The sequence below is a fragment of the Crocuta crocuta genome, unplaced genomic scaffold, assembly GCF_008692635.1.
Source record: "Crocuta crocuta isolate KB4526 unplaced genomic scaffold, BGI_CrCroc_1.0 scaffold143, whole genome shotgun sequence".
Classification (NCBI taxonomy): Eukaryota; Metazoa; Chordata; class Mammalia; order Carnivora; family Hyaenidae; genus Crocuta; species Crocuta crocuta.
In genome coordinates, this window is record NW_027529175.1 from 3,566,972 (window position 1) to 3,587,229 (window position 20,258).

The following is a 20,258-nucleotide window of genomic DNA, read 5'->3' on the forward strand; positions in this document are numbered from 1 at the left end:
GGGACCTTCACATGCAGCAGACGTAAAAGATAAAAAACTGAGAAAGGATGAGTCAGGTGGACAAAGACAAGGTGTGTCAGACGAGGCTGGGCGTGTGTCTGGCCGGCAGCTGTCTGCGCTGGTCCCGAGGCCGGCAGGGGCGGCTGCGCTGCAGACACAGACAGTGAGGGGGACCCAGCAGACAGACAGGAAGGGGCTGGTGGGCCTGGGGCCCCCCTGCAGGACAGTGGAGACAGGAAGAGAGGTGGGAGAGGAGGTTCTAGATGGGATCAGGCTGCAATAGAGACACCGGTCTGAGACCAGGTTTTGCTTTGAAAAAAAAAATATTTTTTTCTTTTTCTTTCTTTCTTTCTTTTCTTTTCTTTTCTTTTCTTTTTTTTTTTTTTTGGTTGTTTGGTTTGGTTTGGCTTTTGGCTCTGAAAATAACTCATGAACGTCAGTTATCAGACAAGACAGGCAATCAGGGACCATCACCAGAAAAGCAGGAGGAATGAGATAAAATGGAACCAGAACGGCCTTCTGAGAGGTGACCACACAGAGGGAGGGAGAACCACGCAGGTAGCAGCTCCTGGGAGGCAGCCAGGACGAGGGCGAGGCGCTGGCAGCCCGCCCCGGCCCTGGCGCCCCTGCTCGGGCCCCTCAGAGGGCGGGGGTACAGTCCCGGGGACAGAAGGCGACAGCAAACTCTGGCTTCACGGCTTTGCCTGCTTGCCACCCCGTTTGTTACTTGAGAGTCCCTCCGGGAATATCTTCTGAGTCAGTAACCAGAGGTGCCCCCACCCCCACCCTTAAAGAGAACAGACTTAATAACTGACCGTGGCTTCTAAAGGTGGCTGACGTTGAAGAGAAAGAAAGCAGAGGATGAACAAAGTTGGATGGGTGCCAACTTTGAAACTCTTCGTTTTCTCAGCTAAAAGATGTGCTGTTGTTATTTTGGAGTTGGAAAGAAGCGACTACCGATTATGGCATGGGGTGACCCCGGATATCCTAGCTTGCCCTGGGAAATAAGGACCGGGGGAAGGAGGTGACCAGGACTCACACTGAGACTCCATGTGACAGGTGAGGTGACAGAAGGGGCGATGCTCAGAAGGAGGGACTCTAGTTGGGACAAGTCCAGTGAGAGCCCGTTAGCTCAGGAGTAGAAAGCAGTTAAAAACACCCAGAGCCCCGCCCCTGCCCCGGGATTCTTCCATCTGTCTCCCCTGGTGTAGACAATGAAAACTTCAAGCCGCTTTCTGAGAAAACCTCTTGGTTCTCTAGCCTGTGGAGGGCAGCTCACGTGGCTAATGGGGCTGAGATGCAGGTTAAGCAGATGTGCCGTGTGTCCCTGTGTCAGGGGTGGAAACCCCTGCGCTTTCAAGGCAGAGGCTCCCCTCCTTGGCCACGCGCCCCTTCCTCCTCCCCGTAGACCACCCCCCTGCTGAGGAGGAGGACCTGCAGAGAGCCCACAGTGACACGAAGCAGAGGCGCTTGGTCCTGGGTGGCTGGACGGCCCCGGGTAAGTCTCTACAGAAGGCTTCCCTGGGGGACGGCCGCCGGCCCCACCCGTGGGGACCCTGGGGTGCTCATCGTGCTCCCTTAGGCTTCCTTCTTGGAAACCGGGTCACGGCGGGGTGCTGGCGAACATCAGGCCCATGGGGTGCGCCCTGAGGGGGCGGGGTGGCGCCCGGGTGCCAGAGCCTGGCACAGGTGCGTACTCACCGATGCACGTCCGACCGTCTGAGTGGAGGGCGTACTTCTGGTGGCAGCCACACATGGGGCCCGTGTCCGTGTCCTCACAGCTGTGCTGGCAGCCTCCGTTTCCATAGTTACAGGTTACTAGTTAGGCCCAAAGTGTACGTACGTGTGTATAAAAGGAACGACAACAAAGAGGATTAGTTTATCGGTGTTGGTTGTTTCTTGTAAGGGACCGGGGGTGGGGTGGGGTGCAAAGTGACGGCATGAAACAAACAGTGGATAAGCGCACAGTTCCCTGGACCTCAGCCCCACCAGGGTCTTGGATGGAATTGCTCGCTCCCTAGGCATGAACTGGGGCAGGACAAGAGTGGACTTGGGTCGTGTGGGCTTCATACACAGCTGGCCCGGGTGACAGATTCATATGATGCTGGGTGGAGAAAGGGACAGGGGAGGCATTTTATCCTTCTAGGTTCCAAAGGCACTTAGCAGCTGCCTGTCTGGGCAGGACAAGTGTCTGTGATGCCAGGCCTGCTCTGCAAGGTGGGGGAGGGTGGTGGTGGGCCCGGGGCGAGGGGGACACTCATTCCGTGTGTGGGACGCTGTCCCTGTGGAAGTCTATTCCCTCCTAGTCCCAGTGGCTGGCTCAGCCTCTGCCCCTCAGAGCCCGGATTCCCCCGAGGCAATGTTCAGACAGACAGACAGACAGAACATGCGCCCATTATGTCATCTCGGGTGCACTTTCGAAAAGGCCCTTATATTGAAACGTGTCATGTAGTTTACGGCGTCTATGGCCTGGAGGAGCGGGTGCCCTTCGGCCCAGAATCTTAAAATGTTTCACGGCATCAGCACCCTGCGTCGGCCAAGAGGGTGCTGAACAACAACGATAAAAAGCCAGTCTGAAGTAGGAAAAGATAAATTCCAGTTTATCCAAAAGAAAACCGCTTGTTATCACATGTTAGGGCGAGAAGTAGCGCTACCGGAGATCCAAGGTCTCCGTGGGAGGGGCTCCTGCAGCCCCCGCCCCCCCTGTGCTCAGCTCGCATGACGATGGGGTGCCCATGACCTTACGCAAATGGTGCACCGGGGCCTTGAGGACTCGGTCTTCCCGGCACCTTCACCATTTGTCTAGAAGTCTATCTACGCTCTTCATCTACTTGGCAAAACTGCAATGATGATCACATACGCGAGAATGAATCTCAGACCCAACAGGGTCAGAGGAGCCAAAGATCCCAAATCGGCAGTGCGGGTTAGTGGTGCTCTATCAGGTGGAAGCTCCCCGTCACGGGGCCCAAGCATTCCCGAACCGAGGCCCGCGGCCGCCTCTCCCAGGTACTCCTCTTGCTGGGGCAGCGCACAGAGCCTCTGGGGCGTCCGTCCCCAGGGACGGTGGTGACCCTGTCCGCCTGGACACATGCCATTTGCCTGCCCACTGAGGAGGACATAGAGAGAGTGGCTTCTGCTCAGTGTCCCAGACACTGTCTCTGCAGCCAGAGAGGGTCTTTGCTGGGCTGCCTCTTCCACGGGGGCTAACGTTCCATCCGAAGGAGGGACCCAGTTTCCGGGGTGACACTTCAAGGACCTGCAGGACTCTTCAGGAAGCACGATGGGACGTGGAGCACGAAGCCATCTGGCCCCTTCTCCACAGGAGCATCTCTTCTCTCGGCTCTCTGCCCGGGGAGAGCCCCAGGGAAGCCAAGGGCACAGGCAGCCACAGATTTCCGGGGAGGGCAGAGCCCCAGGCAGAGCCCTGCCTCGGTCTGGCCATCACATGCCTTTCCAGATCAAGAGAAGCTTCGCTTCGCAGTGGGCAGGGGTGCGGGTGTGAGGAGGTGGTGAGGACACTGCAGACAGTTCTTTCCAAGCCCAGGGCTCCAGCAAGTGGGCAGCGCCCTGCAAGCGACTCTAAGGACGGAGGTCTGTCTGAGGCAGCCTGGGGGAGGGCCACACTGAGGGTCCCGCACTGGCCCCCACAGGTGTTCGTGCATCTCATGGGCCACAGGGGGCCGAGCTCGCCAGCACCCAGAGAGTCTCCAGCTTCTGCGTGGAAATACATACTGGCGCCCTGAGCTCCGGGACCATGAAGGGACACAGAAAACCCCCTCTGGCCCTGGCGGGGTCCTGGCCTCGGGAGAGATGAAAGGGTTTGGCGCAGAGGCTCCTCGGTCCTGCGGGTCCACGGGCCTGGCTAGGGCAGGCCTCAGCATCCAGCCCAAATCTGATCTAGAATTTCCTAGACCTCAGTTGGCCTCAAGGGCTAGAGGGAAAGCCTCAGAGCCAACCTCACACTAACCCTGCACGTCGACCAGAGCCGACTGGAGCCACAGCTATCTGTGCAGGCCCTTCACGGGAGGGCCACAGGGCAGTCACCCACTCCTTGTCCCCAGGACCCATATCCGATTCAATAAACATCTCGGCAGTGCCCAGCCCCCCTTCCCCCAGTAGAGAGGGCAGGGCTTCTATTTCTTTCACCAGCAAACGTGTGGGTTGAGGGCATGGCTCCTGTCTGTCAAGGGAGGGGGAGGATGCTTCCCTGCTCAAAGAGAGCCTGCCTTGTCCCCGACCTCTCAGGTCAGCTTGGCCCCTCGGGAGCCGCTCTCTGAGCATACTGTCCCCTTGCAGTGCTCATCTCAGACGGTCCAGTGGGCCCCAGCCACTGCCCGTGGCTCGCAGCTCTCTTCCCCGGGCACCCAGCTAGCTCCAGGCTTGATCGGTCTTGCTGACTGAAGGAACACTCTTTCCTCCTGGCTGAGCCTGTTAACACGCCCACCCAGTCCACACATGCCTGTCCTTGGCCTTTGTCCGGAGGACTGGGAGAGCTGGAATCTGCACTTCCAATTCTGAAGGGCGCCAGGTGCAGCCAGTTTCTCTGCAGTTTAAGGAACTGTCTGATGCAGAGGACGGGAGGGCCTGGCGAAGTCCTGGGGCTGCAGCTGGGCACCTGCCCGTGGTGACAGTGTGCACGCTGATCTGTGTGACCCCACAGGAAAGACCAGCAACACGGAGGGAGACTGCCCGCATCTCAGGACCCACCTGGGCAGAAGGAAGCTTCTTCGCTTTGGGGAAAGGGCACATCAGGAGTGGGGGCTGCAGCATGAGCTCCTCGAAGGCAGGGGCATTGTCTAGTGCTTGTGGGTTCCTGAGACCTTGGGGACTGAGGAGCACGGGCTGGGAAAGGCGTGGCAGGCGCCCAAAGAACAGCTGATGACAATCATGAAGACCACGAGTGATGAGCCGGCAAGGGCCAGCTGTCTTCTCCACAGAATGACGGATGGAAAGCAAGGCTGCGTTCTCTGTGAGAGCTGGTCGGTTCATCTCCCATTTCAGCGGCAAGGCCGGGACTGCTGTCTTTACCCGGAGTTGGATTCAGACTCTTCCAAAGCTATTTCTCGGGGTCACGAAGCGGGGCTGGAAGGAAGCACTTGTCTCCGGCCAGAGGTGGGCCTCCCTCAGCTCTTCGTATGCACAGAGCAGACACGGCGCCAAGGTGGGCATCCCCGCTGCCCGGTGAGCAGAGGCTGCCCCCCCGCCACTCCCCACGCAGCCGCCGCTGCTGGGTCTGACGCTCTTGAGGACTCGTGAGTGTGTTCAGCCACGGTTCTACTTCGTTTGCCGGCTCCCACTCCTCCTGGGGAGCTGGGTGACCACAGTGAGAGGGTGCAGGACACTTGTGGCCTGCGGGCTGACATCCAAGCTGGTCCTGAGTGGCACCTTTGGCCAGAGGCCTCATTCAACCCGGATCTCACGTTATCACCATTTACAGTGGGCCCCGCAGGGCAGACCCCGGAAACCAGGTCAGCATAGGCGGGGCTGGGACCCCTCCCCCACCCAGCTCCTTTCCTCATCTATACCGTCCTGTTACCAAGGGCCACCCTGGTCCATTAGGGAGCCTGAGCGTGTAGGTCTCCTCGCCACACTGACCCATGGAGGGGCTCAGGCTCAGGGCCCAGGGGTCTCTGGGGTCAGGGTTACAGTAAGCACCGGCAGCGCTATTGATCAGGGTCCTGCCCCGGGGCTGTGGGTGATATATGCCAGGTGGGGAAAACGCCATGTCTCGAGTTCACAGCCCCCATCCCTCACGCCTCCCCAGCCCTCTTCAGGGACCTTGCCCTTCTCTCGACCCTGAAGGGTGGAGAGCCCTCCCTGGAAAACGTCCAGCCAACCGGACAGATGCCTCCCGCCCCCAGCAATAAAGCAACGGCAGGAGACGCGTGGGGAGGTCTGACCCATTTGCCTCCATCTACCTACGTGTGCAGTCCTTCTGGTTTTGGGCAAGGTCAAAGCCGGGCCTGCAGTCACAGGCCACCCCACCTTTGGGCGTCTCCCGGCAGATGTGGGCACAGCCGTGGTCTTTGTTCATGCAGTTCATACCCTCTGGGAAGAGACAGATGAGAGAGAGAGAGAGAGAGAGAGGACGGGGGTGGGGAGGGAAGAGAGAGAAAATTTCAGGCTGAAGAGAGGCAGCCTCTAAACTGTCACCATCAAGTGCAGTGCTCCGGGGCTGCCGCTAGCACGCGCACCATCCGCACACCGCGGGTGCGCACCTGGCCCTCCAGCTGGAGACGCCTTGGGGGAAAACCAGGGACACAGCGCCTAGGTCTGAGAACAGCACTGAAAGTGACTCCAGGGGACCCAAGGAAGAAGCGTCCCCGCCCTAGGTCAGACTGCGGAACCAAGTTCAGCTCAGGGCTTCAGTTTCCCTCCTAAAGCAGGTGTGGGTAGCATCTCAGACGATGATGGTAGGCAGCGCTCTTCAGTGTGCACCGGAAGGGCATGCAGCCCTGGGAGGCAGGCGGCTGGGCCGCGAGGGGAGCGCTGACAGGTCGGGGGACCGTATGGGTGGGCGGCAGCTGTAAGGAAAGGTGGTGTCTCCTGGGAGGCGCTGTCAGCCCTGCACGGCCACCCCGCACTGCGTTCCTGCGTGAGCCGGAGGCCGCTGCTCTGCTCTGCTGGACCTCAGGGCAGCACAGGCCCGTCCTCACCGGCCCCACGGCCGTGCCCTGAACTACACGCCCCCTCTCCAGCTGCCAGAGTGGGTCTCTCTCTGTCCCTGGTCACTGCAGTGCACCCCAGGACCCAAGAAACCCTCACTCGCAAATGCAGAGCCCTATACGACCTGACGCTGGCCGCCTCTCCACCCGTGTGCCCTGTACCCCATGGAGCCTGTTTGGGGTCCCTGAGCACATGGGGCCCCATTTCCAAAATCTTAGCCCAAGGTTACTGCTGCTGGATAAATGCTACTTTGTAAAGGAAAATGTTTGCAAACCTCAGGGGCCTTGTTCTGTGAAGACTCATATTAAAAGGGCAGCTGGGAACAGCCCCCCGCCTTTGCTGGGTGGGAGGCATCAGAAAGGGGAGCCTGCCACAGGGTGTCGGGGCTGGGCCACCCCAGTGCCTGCTCGTGTCCCTGTCCTGCAGCTGGAGTCCTGCCCTGTCGCCCCTGCTGGGCAAGCCCTTCCAGCTCGTCCTCCCGGCCGGGCGCAGAAGTCTTGTCCCTCACAAGGCTGGCTGGGTTCCCTGTCCCCTCTCCTCCCCGGCTCCCCGAGCCCCTGCTGAGGCTCCAAACCCTAGGCAGTGGCGATGTTCTGGGGCTCCTTGCCCCTGTGAAGGCAAAAGGCCCACGGTCTGCGGAGAGGCGTCGCGAGGATGCGGACCGGCACCTCGGACTATAAACCTCTTCCCCACTCCTGGCCCAGAGGCCTTGCTGAGCGCAGAGCTGGGCCGCCCTGAGTTTCCAGGGCAAGGACCACACACCATTCACCTCGAGTCCTCAGAGGCCCGGCCTCCAGTCCGTGCACCCTGAGAATTACACAGAAATGTTCCCTGAGGGCTCTGGCATAATGGGGACAACTGAGGGTCGCCTGGGGTGGGCCATCTGCCTCTGTCCTCAGTCACCCACAGTTCCGGGGACATTGCCCCCACCCCAGGAGACTGGCTGGAGTGGCTCAGACCCCCTTCAGTTGACCCCTGGTTGGTGTTTATCTTCCCAGTGATTTGTGAGGAGTTTCCAGGATTTATGAGGTCATCGGGGTCAAGTGAGAGGTTGTAGGTCACAAGTCCATCAAGAGACTAAGGGCAGATGAAAGGAAGAGCTGCCATCCGCCCACACAGCGCCCTGAGACCTCACTTCCGTGTCCTACCCGAGAGGAGCCAGTCTTGGACACAGGGAGGGAACTCCCTTCCCCAGGTGGCCTGCGTGTGTGTCAGGACTGGCTCGGTCTTGACCCTGTCTGTCCACTTTAAGCATGGGCGTGGGGCAACTGAGACCTGACATTTATTTAAAACACATACCCCCTGGCAGCTACAGCGAAGATATATATACATTTTTAATGTTTGTTTATTTATGAGGCGGGGGCAGAGGGGCACAGAGCCCGACGTGGGGCTCAAACTCACGAACTGCGAGATCACCACCTGAGCCGAAGTCGAACGCTCAGCCGACTGAGCCACCCAGGTGCCCCCCAACAAAGATGTGTAAAAAGTCTAAGTATCAATAAAACCAAGAAATGGCGATGAGTAAAACCTGCACTTTGCTCACTTAGTCCAGGCATGCTGTTGGACCGACGCAGAGCGTGACCAACTACCCAGCAGCGGAGCAAACAGAGCTCCTTGTAGGAAGCTTCAAGTTTTTACGGAGAGACAGCCCCTTCCTCTGGCCAAATTCCACAACAGCTCCCCACCCCTGCACGCACACCTTGCAGAGCGGGGTGGGAACGCTGTAACACGGCTGACTGGAGCACCGGGCGAGGGCCCTGGAAGGGCAGCTGGGAAGGAGTGCACAGTGGGCCCTCTCGAGCCGGCGAGAGCCAGTCTCACAAAGATAGCATGGCCCTCCTAGGTCACTGTCAAGGCAGGCAGCTGTGGGTATGAGTCTGGCCTCCTTACTGGTTGTGTGTCTCAGAGGGAATTGCTTCACTTCTTGAGTCTCTTCTGTAAAACAGGACTGATAATCTCTGCTTCGCAGACAAGTTAGGGTAGGTATTCTGATCCTGGATCTTTCCATGGGGGCACTGACTTCTGAAGGCCGCTACCTTCTGCAGATCTGGAGGAGGGTCCTTGTGGGGACCTTGTCTAGGTCTGGCAGCCCCTCCTCAGAGAAGGGTGATCTCACGGGCCACTGAGACATATGCAGTCTCTGATCAGGTCTTCCAAGAGACTTCTGCCTTGGCCCGGGGCCAGCCGGCGGGCCGTGGCCACCAAGCAGCCTCCCTGAGTCCACGTCACCCTTTACTCCCTGCTTGTGTGGATTTTCTGGCTCCTCGGTGCCAGGGGCACAGGGGCTGGTGTTCTGGCATCTTCGCAGCTTTGTCTCCTGCACACTCCAGGAGCCTGCTGACCGCCCCTCCGGAGCGCCCCATCCACACCCTGGCGCGTCCTGCCTCCACAAACAAAACCCTAGGCCTGTCTCAAACTCCACAGTTCCACAGGGCTTCCTGACTGCACCCCACGTCACCCCCACGCCACCACCCCACATTGACCTCCCAGGGCTGCCCTGTGGCTGGCACAGGCAATCGATGCCACTCAAACAGATCCGTGCTTTCCCCCTGAGCTGGGAAGAGCCCCAGGGCCCCTGTTTGAGCTCAGGCTCATATGTGAAGAAGGAGATTCAATTTCCATTCCCAGCCAAAGAAACACGACTTACGAGAAACCCTGCTAATTATCACTAACCATAAATGTGTCCCTGGGGAGCGGGTGTGGCCCTGCACTCAGGATGCTGAAGTGAGCGTAAGGCATTAGAAGTCACGGTTTCTCTTAACATGAGGCCTTGCAGTCAGGCAGTCTTTCTTTCTGAGAATCTAGACTTTACTAACGAGCCACACTGATGTTTTGCTGGCAAAGGATAACTCGGGGGGTGATCCGTGTTCTAGTCTAAGTTGACATGGAAGCAAATGATGAAACCGGAGCTGGGAGGGGGGGCCCCAGGCCCCATCTGTGGTGGGCTGGCCTCAAATGCACCCACCTCAGTGGTCTCGGCAACTGTGGGAGAGGCCGGTGAGGCCCCCATCTTCCACTTAAAGTCCTGAGTGAGGTCATGTGACTCACTGAGGACACCACCTCCCCCCCGCCCCCCNGGGACCTCTACGTTTCCGACCATTACAGGGAAGCCTGAGAGCTTCTGTTCACGTGCTGACGAGCTGTACCTGCTGATATTTGTTATCCTAGAAATTAAATAGGGGAGTCTGTAGACATTAGTTTGTAAACATAGAAATTAAAATATATCACATGTTAGCATTAATAAATTTTTAATTAAAAATGATACTTCCTAAAATGAGGGGGAAGTTGGCTAAGAAGAGAGTCTGCGTGCAGAGGAGAATGGGTGGGAGCTGATTCCTGACCTTGCTGGTTGAACCTCCTTGGGGGGGGGGGGGGCAGACAGACCTGACCTGAAGCTACGTCCCCATCCCCCATCCATTCTCAGGCACTCGTCACCTCTCGTCTCTGCAGGGCGAAGGTCCCTGCCCTTGCCACAGACTGGACACTCCAGGAAACTGACAACTGGTGAGGTGTTCCATAAGGTGTTCGCCCTGTAAGGCCAAATGCCACTGTGTCCCTTCCTCCAGGAAGCCTTCCTCGGTCCCCCAGCCTCGCTCCCAGCGCGACATGGTGGCCATGTTTCTCCTCTCTGGTCTTCGTGTGACTCTCTGGCCAGGCCCTGAGAGCAGGCTGAGTTCTGAGTCTTCTCAGGGACCTCACTGTCCAACAGAAGTCCTGCCTGGGGGGGGACCCTCCACGCAGGGAGGGAAATGGAATGACCTTCCCGTCTTCCATGAGGGTCTGGGACACAGGTCTGGGCCTCACACCCAAGCAGCAGCCATGCTGGGAAACAGGCCGATAGGGAGCAAGCAGCTGAGAACAGCGGCCACCAACAGCCGGCTTCCCGTGAGACCTGAGGGCTCCTGGGGGCGCCTCCTACCTGCGTGGATGCCACCAGGGCATCACCATGGCACTAGTGACCATTCCTAAGATGGCTGCAACGGCCCGGCCTGGGAGGGCTGGAGGGAATATGGCTGCCTCGGTGCCGCTAATGCAGCTCCTCAGCGGCTCTAGAATTCAGCAACTGTGTCACGTTCTCCTCGCCCCGGGGCACACTGGCCACGGCAGGCCACGAGAAGACCTGCGGCATGGCTGGCAGGGCCACACAGATGGTCAGGGCGGGATGCGTCCTCGTGGTCCATCGTGTGCATCCATCTTGCAGGCGGGGAAAAAGGGCCCAGGAGGGGAAGTGTCTGTCCCAGATCACACGGCAGGCCTGGAATCCAGGCTGTGGGGTCCCAGCCAAACTCTCCCACCCTGGGGTCACTGTGCCACGCCTGTGGGACCCAGAAGGTGACTGGCAGCACTTCCCGGGCAGAGCAGAACCGGGAACCTGGCACAGCCTGAGTGTAATAAGTGGTGCCTGTTACCAGTAACTGCCTTCGGAATTAAAAACCTATTAAAATTCAAGGCCAGCTCAGACGCTTCCTCCTCCGTGAAGCTCTCTGAGCAGTGCCTCAAGAAAGCACATAAACCCTGGCTCCGTGACCTGGCACCACTACTCCCGAGCACGAGGCCGGAGCCTCAGCTCACCTGCAGGACCGTCAGGCCCACACGAGGCCTCCACTCTGCGCCTGCATCACCCCTTCAGCCCTTCGGAACAGCGCGAGGCTCCCTGAGCAGCCTGGGCCTCCCACTCCTCGCCTGCTCGTCCCCTGGGTCCCGTTCTCCCTCTGCAGCCAGGCCGGCCTTCCCGCTGCGCCGGGGGCCCCAGGGCGGCCTCTGACAGGCCTGGTCCACACCCGCTGTGACAGCTCAGAAAGGTTGCAGGCGCTCAGCCGAGCAACGAGTGAGCCCAGCCTCCTGCACAAACTCGCTTTCTCTAGGTTCCCTGATGCCTTCGTTATTCCAGTTCAAGATCTGACCCCACACACCGAGTCTCCTGGCTCTGTGTTTCTTCCTTCCAGCTGGCAAAACGCTGATGGGAGGGGGGGGAGGCAGGGGCCACTCCGTATTGGCCCCTGTGCAGGTCTACCTGACGTCACCTCTCCCACCAGCCAGGGAGCTCCTACAGGAAGGAAGGGTCTCGATCGCTGCTACATCCCGGTGCCCAGCATCCATGCAGCAGATCTTACTGGAGGCACGAACACAGAGCACCAGAGGGAGGGGCTGGTGCCCAGGCCCAGAGCGCGGCCGGTGTGCTCACCATGTTCCAGGCACCCCGAGGAAGGGTGTGCGGCGCTCAAGAGGGCCTGGGACTGAGATGCATCGTACCTGAGCCTCAGGTCAGATGCCTTCTTCTCCAGGTCTCTGCTTTCTAAGCCGAGAAATTGGTCGTCATAAGCTTCCCCTCCGAGGGCTGCCATGAAACTCAGATGAGAGACCTACGTAATCCACACGTGTGGCACAGAGAGGGTTCCCGCCTTATTCTGCCTTGCGCTACAAGCACATGGTTGCTAAGTCACCCTCCCCTGCTGCCATGGGGAACTTAGAGGGACATCTTCACCCTTGTCTGTGTCCTCAGTGCCCAGCACAGGGGTGAAATAAATACAAGGAGAGGAAGGTGGGAGAGAAGGAGGGAGGGAGGAAGAAGAGATGAAGGCTGTCCTACCTCACAACACCTCACAGAGAATGGTGAGAGCACCACGTGGCATTGGCAGCCATGTGTTCTATGAGACGGCGACTCGGGGCCTCCACGGCACCCATTAAAGGCTCTGAGAAGCCCTGCAGTCACTCTTCGGACATCCCCCTGTCCCCCCCTTAACACAGTCCAGTCCTGGGATGACTCACATCAGTTCATCTTACCCATGAGCTGGTGGTGGCTCAGGGACCAAGGTGGCTCAGGCCTGGGCAGGGGCTCTAGCTCCATCACCTGGAGCCTGGTGTGGGCCTTCCTCTGCCTCGGCCCCAGGGGTGAAGGAGATGGCGCTCCCTCTGCCCTCTCCTGGGGTGGGGTGGGGGGCTGTCCTGAGGACAGTGAGCTGACAGGTAGTATTACCAGCATGGCTACTGCCAGGGGCAAGTGAATTTGGACACGTGAACCCCCAGGCACACGAGGAGGCCAAGCGCTTCTGCTCCAGGGGAACGGGCCTGGGCTCCGCGCTGGGAGGGGCCTTGGGGGCCTCCACTCCAGCCCCTGTGCTTCGGCCCCACCCCAGCTCCTCTGAGGGGGCCAGGGCACCCGGCCAGGTCTAACCGGCACGCCATCTCCACTGATGCCACCCCCAGGCTCCCCCAGAGCACGGGTTGAGCCCAGGGCTGGGCGCAGCGCGGCTTCCTGTGAGTCTGCGGAACAGAAGGCCCGTGACCCAGACTCTGCCTTCCTGTGGCCCCTGCTCTGCACCGTGTGCGCTCTTGGGAGCAGCCTGGGCAGGGTGCAGCCTCCCTCGGCCCGGCTCCCCATCCTGATACAGGGAGTAACCACAGTGCCAAGTTCAGCAGGAAGCCCTGTTTACCTCTCTGCCTAGAGGGGAAAGATCGAATTTCAGAGTCGCTTCCAGAAGTGCTGGTCTTCAGGGGCCTGGTGCCAGTCAGGCCAGGCTGCCCGCCAGCTCGAACCTAACTTGATCTAACTCATCCAAATCTAATGACGCTCTGCAAACTCAGACCGAGTGTCTCTTTGTGCCCAGGAAGGGGCAGGCAGTGATGAGGAGACAGATGCTTCACGGCCGCGTCACTGGGTCTGATTTCAGACTCTGCCACTTGCCCGCATGACCTTGGGTAATGCCTTTGGGCAACCATTTCCCTCTGAGCCTTAATTTCCATCCACGTAACAGTGGCTCCGTCATGGGCCCGGCCTCCCGGGTGCTCACTCAATGTGCTCTCCCCTTTTCTGGGCCACTGAGGCCAAGGATGCAGGTGAGAGCTTGAGGGGCTGCATCCCAGGCCGGGGGAGGGGCACAGGAAGGCTGTAAGTCGGGCAGTGGTGCACTTCGGCACGGAAGGCAGCCTGCAGGGCAGAGACCACGGGCCGGAAGCACATGGGAGGCGCTGCTGTCACCCTGGAAGGGACAAAGGAGCCTAGAGGGAGGGCAGGGGCTGTGGGAGAGGGAGGGGGGCCGGGCCGAGACACAGTTAGGAGCCCTTTCTCAGTCTTTCAGAACGCGTGAGCTAGAGACTCGGGCTCTGCCGACGCTCGCCTGTGACTGAGCCCTCCTCATGAGCCGAAGAAGTGGGTACAGCCACGCCCGTCTCACAAGCAAGCAAACGGAGGCCAAGTCAGGGTGGGGAAAGACGTGCCAGGGTCGCACTGTGTCTGAAGAGCAGGGCCAGGGTCCCGGGTGCCCAGGGCTTCCCTGCGATGCTCCCCCTGCTCTGGGCCCTGGGACGGGCCCCGGCGGTGAGGGGCTGTCTGTTTTTCCCAAGCCTTCCACCACGTTTCGGTTCTCCACCAGAGCGAGCACAGAGGGAAACCATCGCAGACTCTGCCTGCCCCGGACCAGGGTGCACACCGCGTCCTCGGCAAAGCAAAGTTCACGGATGCATCTCAAGCAGGGCAGGGGGAGGCGGGCCGATCTGTTTGTACTCAGGAGCTGGGCCTTTCTCTCTGCCCTGGGCCGGGATAACAAAGCTGGAATGTGTGCCTCCCGAGGGTCGTTGCTATGGCGACTTCATCAATAACATCATTTTCCGCACCCATGTCCCTTACACACATGGGAAGGGGAGGCAGGCTGGGAAGGGCAGAGCGGGGAGAAGAGAACAATTACCCTGCTCCCTCCCTCCCCCCCTCAGGAGGGAGGGGTTCTCCTCCCCTTCAACTTCATCAATAGAAAATCACGGAACCCAGAAAGACGCTACCGCCTTCCCCAACCCAGAGTCTGCAAGCCGTCCAAGTGCGGCAGGCAAAAACCAGGGCCACGAAGAAGACACGGAGAGGCAGTGCCACGGCGGAAAGGCACAGGAGCGGTGGCAGGGACGGGCCACTGGGGGCGGGGGGACAGGGGTTAGAACGACAACCACGACCGTGCATGACTGCCCAGAGCTGCCCGTGTGCTGAGCTGTCCCACAGTAGGGTATTAGACCCACTTAACAGACGAGAGCACCGAGGCACAGAGAGGTCACCACCGGGTGGAGGCCTGGTGAGGGGGCTGGATCTAGGGGCCGCCAGAAACTCTCTGCAGGCCGATGACAACCACGGCTATTTGTTAGTGAGCACTTGCTGTATACTAAGCGCTTTACATGAATAATCTGGAACTTTTCCGAGTAGACCTGTTACCCCCACCTTGCAAGTGAGGAGGACAGGGTGCAGAGAAGTTGGGTGACTTGCCCAAGGGACACTGAGCAGGACAGGCAAACCCGAGTTTTACAGAACCTGTGCCCCCCAGGGGACTTTCAGGAGGCGATGGAGATTCTTATTTAGAAGAAGGGACGGGAGGGAAGCCCAGGCTGGTCCCCTTCTGTCCCTCAACTTTCCCCACAGTGATCTGGGGCGCCGGAATGACCCAGCCCCTGCCTTCCCTGGCTACGTGCACATTCCCATGTCCTGTCCTTCCAAGTCGTCTCAAATACCAGCCGCTTCAAGATGCTGATTTCTCACCCCGGCCCTCCCTCCAATCTCCATGCTCCTCAGACCCTTCGCCTGAGCTCGCTGAGGGCCAGAGCACCCCCTGTTCATTCCCGACTCCCCAGGGCCCAGCCCCAGCCTGGCAGAGGGACACGGACTGGACTATAGATCTTTATGATGTCACCCTGCAAGGTAAGTAGCTTTATCCGTATTTTACAGAGTTCACAGAGGTTAAGCCATCAGCCCGCCATCACTTAAGGAGGATGTGACAGGGGCGAAACTTGAACCTGTTCCACTTGACTTGAAGATCTGCCCTTTGACAGCTGAAGAGGGAACTTTCTAGAGCAGAAATCTGACTGTGTCCTCCCACTGCTAAAAACTCATCAGTGCTCCCCCACCCCCACCGAAACCCAGTGCCCATAGGGTCAGGCTGCTTATCAGTCTGGCATCAAAGGTCCTCCTGCCCCCACCTGGCCTGCCATGGCCCTGGGTAACAGGGACACACGTCAGCCCTCACATCCTCCCTCACAGCCCTCCCTTCTCACCTTGGAGCCTTCGGAAATGGGGTTCCTTCTGGCTGGGACACACGCCCTCCTCCTTTGAACAGCAGCTCTGCTACAGTTACGTGAGATTCTGTTTGGGTGTCACTTCCTCCAGGGAGCCTTCCTTGTTTCCATCCTCTCCCCCAGTCCCTAGGCTGTGTTAGAGGACTGGCCTGGGCCTCCAGCGCCCTTGTACTATGCGCTCTCAGGGCACGCGGCACACTAACTGTAACTGCTGTCTGCTGTTCCCCCACGAGCAAGGGGCTCCTTGAGTAGGCAGGGCCCAAGCCTGAGTCCCCTCTTCACCCTGGTGCCCTGCACGGGGGCCTAGCCTGCAGCAAAGGCCTGGGAAATGCTCACTGAAGCCAGCTGCCCCGGTACGGGGCCTGGGCTTGGCCACCCTGGACTTCTGACTCTGCGTCAGGACAGGGACCGACACTTGGGCAACACAGCGCATCTGTCTGTGGGCCCAGACCCGGCTGTGGCCTGCGGTCACAGTGCTGACCGTGACCCTGCACCATCCGCCTGCCTGATCCCCTAATGAAACTCCCACAATGGCTGTGCCTCGACAGTGCTCCGGGAGCCTCGCATCACAAGGCCTGGGCTTTAGCAAGGACGCAGGGCTCTGCCTCCTGCCCTCTGCCCCCAAAGTGCCAGGCCAGGGCCCCAGCTGACCGGGAGTCCAGCCCGCCCCAGGCTGCATCCCCAGGGGCGCCCCCCCACCTGGGGAACGGGAGCACGGGAGATCCTGGACTTCCACTTCCCCAGAGTCTCTTAAGGCCAGGCCCCGTGCAATCTGCCTCTTTGCAAATGTCCCTAATTGACCATCTGCACGACCTTGAGCACCAGGTGCTGTCAGTAGGCCTACCTGAGGGGTGCTGAGGCTCAGAGAGAGAGAGAGAGAGAGAGAGAGAGAGATCTTCCAACGTGTGTGGCGGAGCAGCAGCATAAGATCCCCTTTGGCCCCTCAGGGGTCAAATGCTCCCCCCACACCCTACCTACGATCCCTGGGGCCCCTCGGCTGCCTCAGGGGCCCTCAGGGGACTCTGCTCCCCTCTTCTTCCTCGCCTGTGTCTCCCTGCCTCTGTGGGCCGGATCTTTGCTCGCTGTTCCCCCACTCCCACCCCCCGGGGCAGGACCTTCCTACCACCCAGCCTTCCTTCCGGCTCAGTGGCCCCTGCCGGGGCGGACTGGCCCTTCTGAACTTGCACGCCACCTTCCCCTGGCCGGTCCAGCCACGGGAGTCCAACCCTCCTGTGATCTGGCCCCTAACACCATCCACGTTCATTTGCTCAACTGCCTCCTTGCTCTTTCTACGTATGTTCAGGTAGGGTCCTCTTTATACCAGACCTTTCCACAAGGCCAGGCGGCTTCTCCTCTGTGCCTTTCGCAGGCTCTGCTCTCACAGGGGCCGACCAGAGGCGAGCCCCTCGGGGGTGCTCAACGCACACTTGCAGGGCGGTGGGTTCAAAGCACCTTGGTTACAGACAAGGCTCGTGGCTCCGAAATGACGCTGTCCTGCTTTGAATGAGGTGCAAGCAAACGGCCAGAATGGACCCATTTTCTGGAAAGCTGGAGTTGGAAGGGACCTCAGAGACCATCTAGACCAAAGCTGTCCTTTTCCAGCCAGGTGGCTGCCCTGGCCATGCCGCAGTCAGCATGGCAGCTGCACGGTGCCTTCTGACTCTCAGTCCCCTGGGGCTCCCGACGCCACGGCTCTCAGGCCCTGCGTCCTTTCTGCCACACCAGGAGGCAGCCCATGAGGCGCTGCTGGTTTGGAGCTGTCACCCACCCATTCCATAAGCCCGTGCAGCGTTTGCAAAGCACCACCTGTGTGAGGATCTGCGCAGAAGCTGCAGGCAAGGCCGGTGGGGTGCCCGGGCCACTCCCCTGCTGCCGCTGCTCACCGGGGGGCAGGCGTGGTGTGCGACAGGCCGCTGACACATCTCAGATGCCAGCAGTGGGGGCGGGCTGGGCCCGTCTTCTTGGAAGGCAGGGATGGACACCAATCTTGCTTTGGCGCCCGGCCACCGGTGTCTGGAGCAGGGCTGACACTGGGACCCCTGGAAAGCTGCCTCTGTGAGATAGGAGGGGGCCTGTCTAACAGACGTGGGGGCCCGGTGGCAGGCTGTGCAAACACCCGTGGACAAATGTTTGCAGAGCTGCACTTCCCTGGGCATCACTGAGCTGTGGCGGGCCTGGTTTCCTGGCTCTGCCCCTGTCCTGGCCCCGCGGGTCTCAAGTGCTCAGTGAAGGTGACCTGTCTCCCAGTGTCCCCTCTAGTTGACTGTGCAGCACCTGTCCCCTCTTCCCTGGCCTCTGGGTCACCTCCCAGCTACCCCCCTCCCCTTCCGACCCCCTGAAGTTCCCCTGCTGACCACTAGGCGTCAGCATGAGCACGTCCAAGCCTCTCTGAGGCCCAGGGTTCTGGGACCTGCCAGACTTCTCACTCTGCCCAGGCTCGAGAAGCCCGGGGTCCAGGGTGTCCTCCTCCTAGGCCAGGGCTGCCAGATTTACACATGTGCCCAGCAAGCACAGAAGATGCCCAGTTAGATGTGGATTTCAGATGAACGACAAATACTTCCAAGTATAAGTATGTCCCAAATGTTGCATGAGTTATACTTACACTAAAAACATATTCATTGTTTACCTGAAATCCAAGTGTAAACAGTGTCCTCTGTTCTACCCGGCAACCATATCCCTCCCTAAAGGAAGCCATAGGGGGGACAGTCAGCTCACGCAGCCCCCAGACCATGGGCCTGGTCGTGACCAGGGAGCAAATCATTTCTCTCCTGACAGGTGACTAGATGGGGGTGGGGGGTGGGCAGCTCCCACAGTGTTTCCACTGCAGCCCTGGGGCACCTGGGAGGAGAAGCCAGTAAGAGTGCTGGGGGCCCCGCCAGCAGGGGGTTCTCTGGGGACACAGAGCAGCGCCCGGCCCATAGTCGGTGCTTCTCCTGCACTGCCTGCCGCGGCACAGCGAGGAGCAGGGGCTCGAGTGGCAGAAACACGTGGGCTCTGTCCCAAACCAGTGGGGCTGTGGCCCCTGCCTGCACCCCCGTCCCCTGCTGTGTGTGCTGTGCGGGCAGCTGTTACTGCCAAGCGTCCTCTGAAAAGCAGAGGGTATAAAGGGCTTGGTATACAGCAGGAACTCAATAAATGTTGAGTACATCTCCGTTTCCTATGAGCTCCTATCAAGGGCAGGTATAACCACTTGTGGGGACTTCTGCAGATTCTGTTTACTCTAACTTAAACAGACGGCCTAGCTGTGGCCTTGGAGCTCACACACGGGTCCCCAGAGCGAGCGAGAGAGAGAGAGAGAGAGAGAGAGAGAGAGACAAATCCAGACAGAGAGCGTCGAGCCACTCAGAACCTTGCGGCGCACACTGAGAAGACGTGCCTGGCAAGACTCAGAAGTGGCTTCACAGAGGCGGTGAAAGCGAGCTGGGGGCTGAAGGTGCTGAAGGGCTCTCCGGGAAGTGAGGGGTCGGGGGATGGCCTTTGAGGGAGAAGAAACCGCACACTCCAAGGCCCGTATGGGTGAAGGGCACACGGGGCAGGGCTCCCGGAGGGAGGCAGATGGGGGGGTGCGGGAGGACGTGGAAGGTGTGGGGGGCGGTGCCGGCCAAGGTTCTGGTGCAGAAAAGAGAAGGCTTTCTGGGGGCTGCTCCACGGCGTGCGCAGCAGGGAGAGGGGCCGGACGCAGGGCCGGAGTGGGGGAAGACGCGGCCAGAGGGTCAGACAGAACCGTGGCTCCGGCTGCCGTGAGAAGGCCGAATGGAGCAGGGAGATGCACCAACTCGGCAAAGGGTGAAGCCGGGGTGCGGAGCGCAGAGGTGCGGCCCCGGTGCCGCAGGGGCTCCAGGCTGCGGGCACCCCTGCTCCTGCCCTCCACCCGTCTGTTCCTTCAGTGTCTTCATCTTAGTCGGTCAGACCTGGGTTCGAGTCTTGCCTGTGCTCCTTACTTACTATGGACAAATCTCTCTGCTTCCAAGGCCCACTTCCTCACCTGCAAAATGGAGTTAACGATCGCGACACGGCACAAGGCTGTTCTCAGGCTCTGATCACTCGCCTCAAAGTCCAGGCACAGTGCTGGGCACACAGAGGTGCCTGGTGGCGGCTGACAGTGCTGCTGACCTCGGGTCTAGACACAGTGTGTCCAGAGCAGTCCTCGTGAGTACTAATTCCTTAGTGTTAGGGGACACTGATGTTTGCCCCGCTTCACGGATAAGGAACTGAGGCCGCGGGACTTGAGGCCAAGCAGGGAGCCGGGGCCAGGTACCTCGCGGCCTGGTGCCCGCCATCTGCCCTGCGCTGTCCTGTCTGGGAGGCCTGAGGCGCTGCAGCACGGGAGGGCCCCACCGCCAGCGCCGCACAGTAAGTGCCGGGGTCCCGGTGCCCGGCCAGGGCTGGCTGGAGGCCAGGCCAGGAGAAGGGCGTGAAGCTGGGCTCACCAGCCAGAGGAGTTGTTTATGGGGTGGGAGGCTCGTAAAAAATAATGGGCTGGATTTATTGTCTCCGCCTCCAGGGCCGTTCCGGACTGCACGGGGCCCGGCCGGCCCCCCCCC

General features: G+C 59.9%; 1 protein-coding gene across 1 annotated transcript in view; it reads right to left on the minus strand.

The window, feature by feature from the left end:
* Window positions 1–20,258, minus strand: part of SCUBE1 (signal peptide, CUB domain and EGF like domain containing 1) — a 140,939-nt gene that overhangs the window by 52,114 nt on the left and 68,567 nt on the right. The window contains exons 5-6 of the mRNA XM_077757892.1: window positions 5,923–6,048; window positions 1,702–1,818 (exon numbers count right to left, since the gene is read on the minus strand). Coding sequence (XP_077614018.1) covers window positions 1,702–1,818; window positions 5,923–6,048 — 243 coding nt within the window. The remainder of the gene's footprint in view (window positions 1–1,701; window positions 1,819–5,922; window positions 6,049–20,258) is intronic.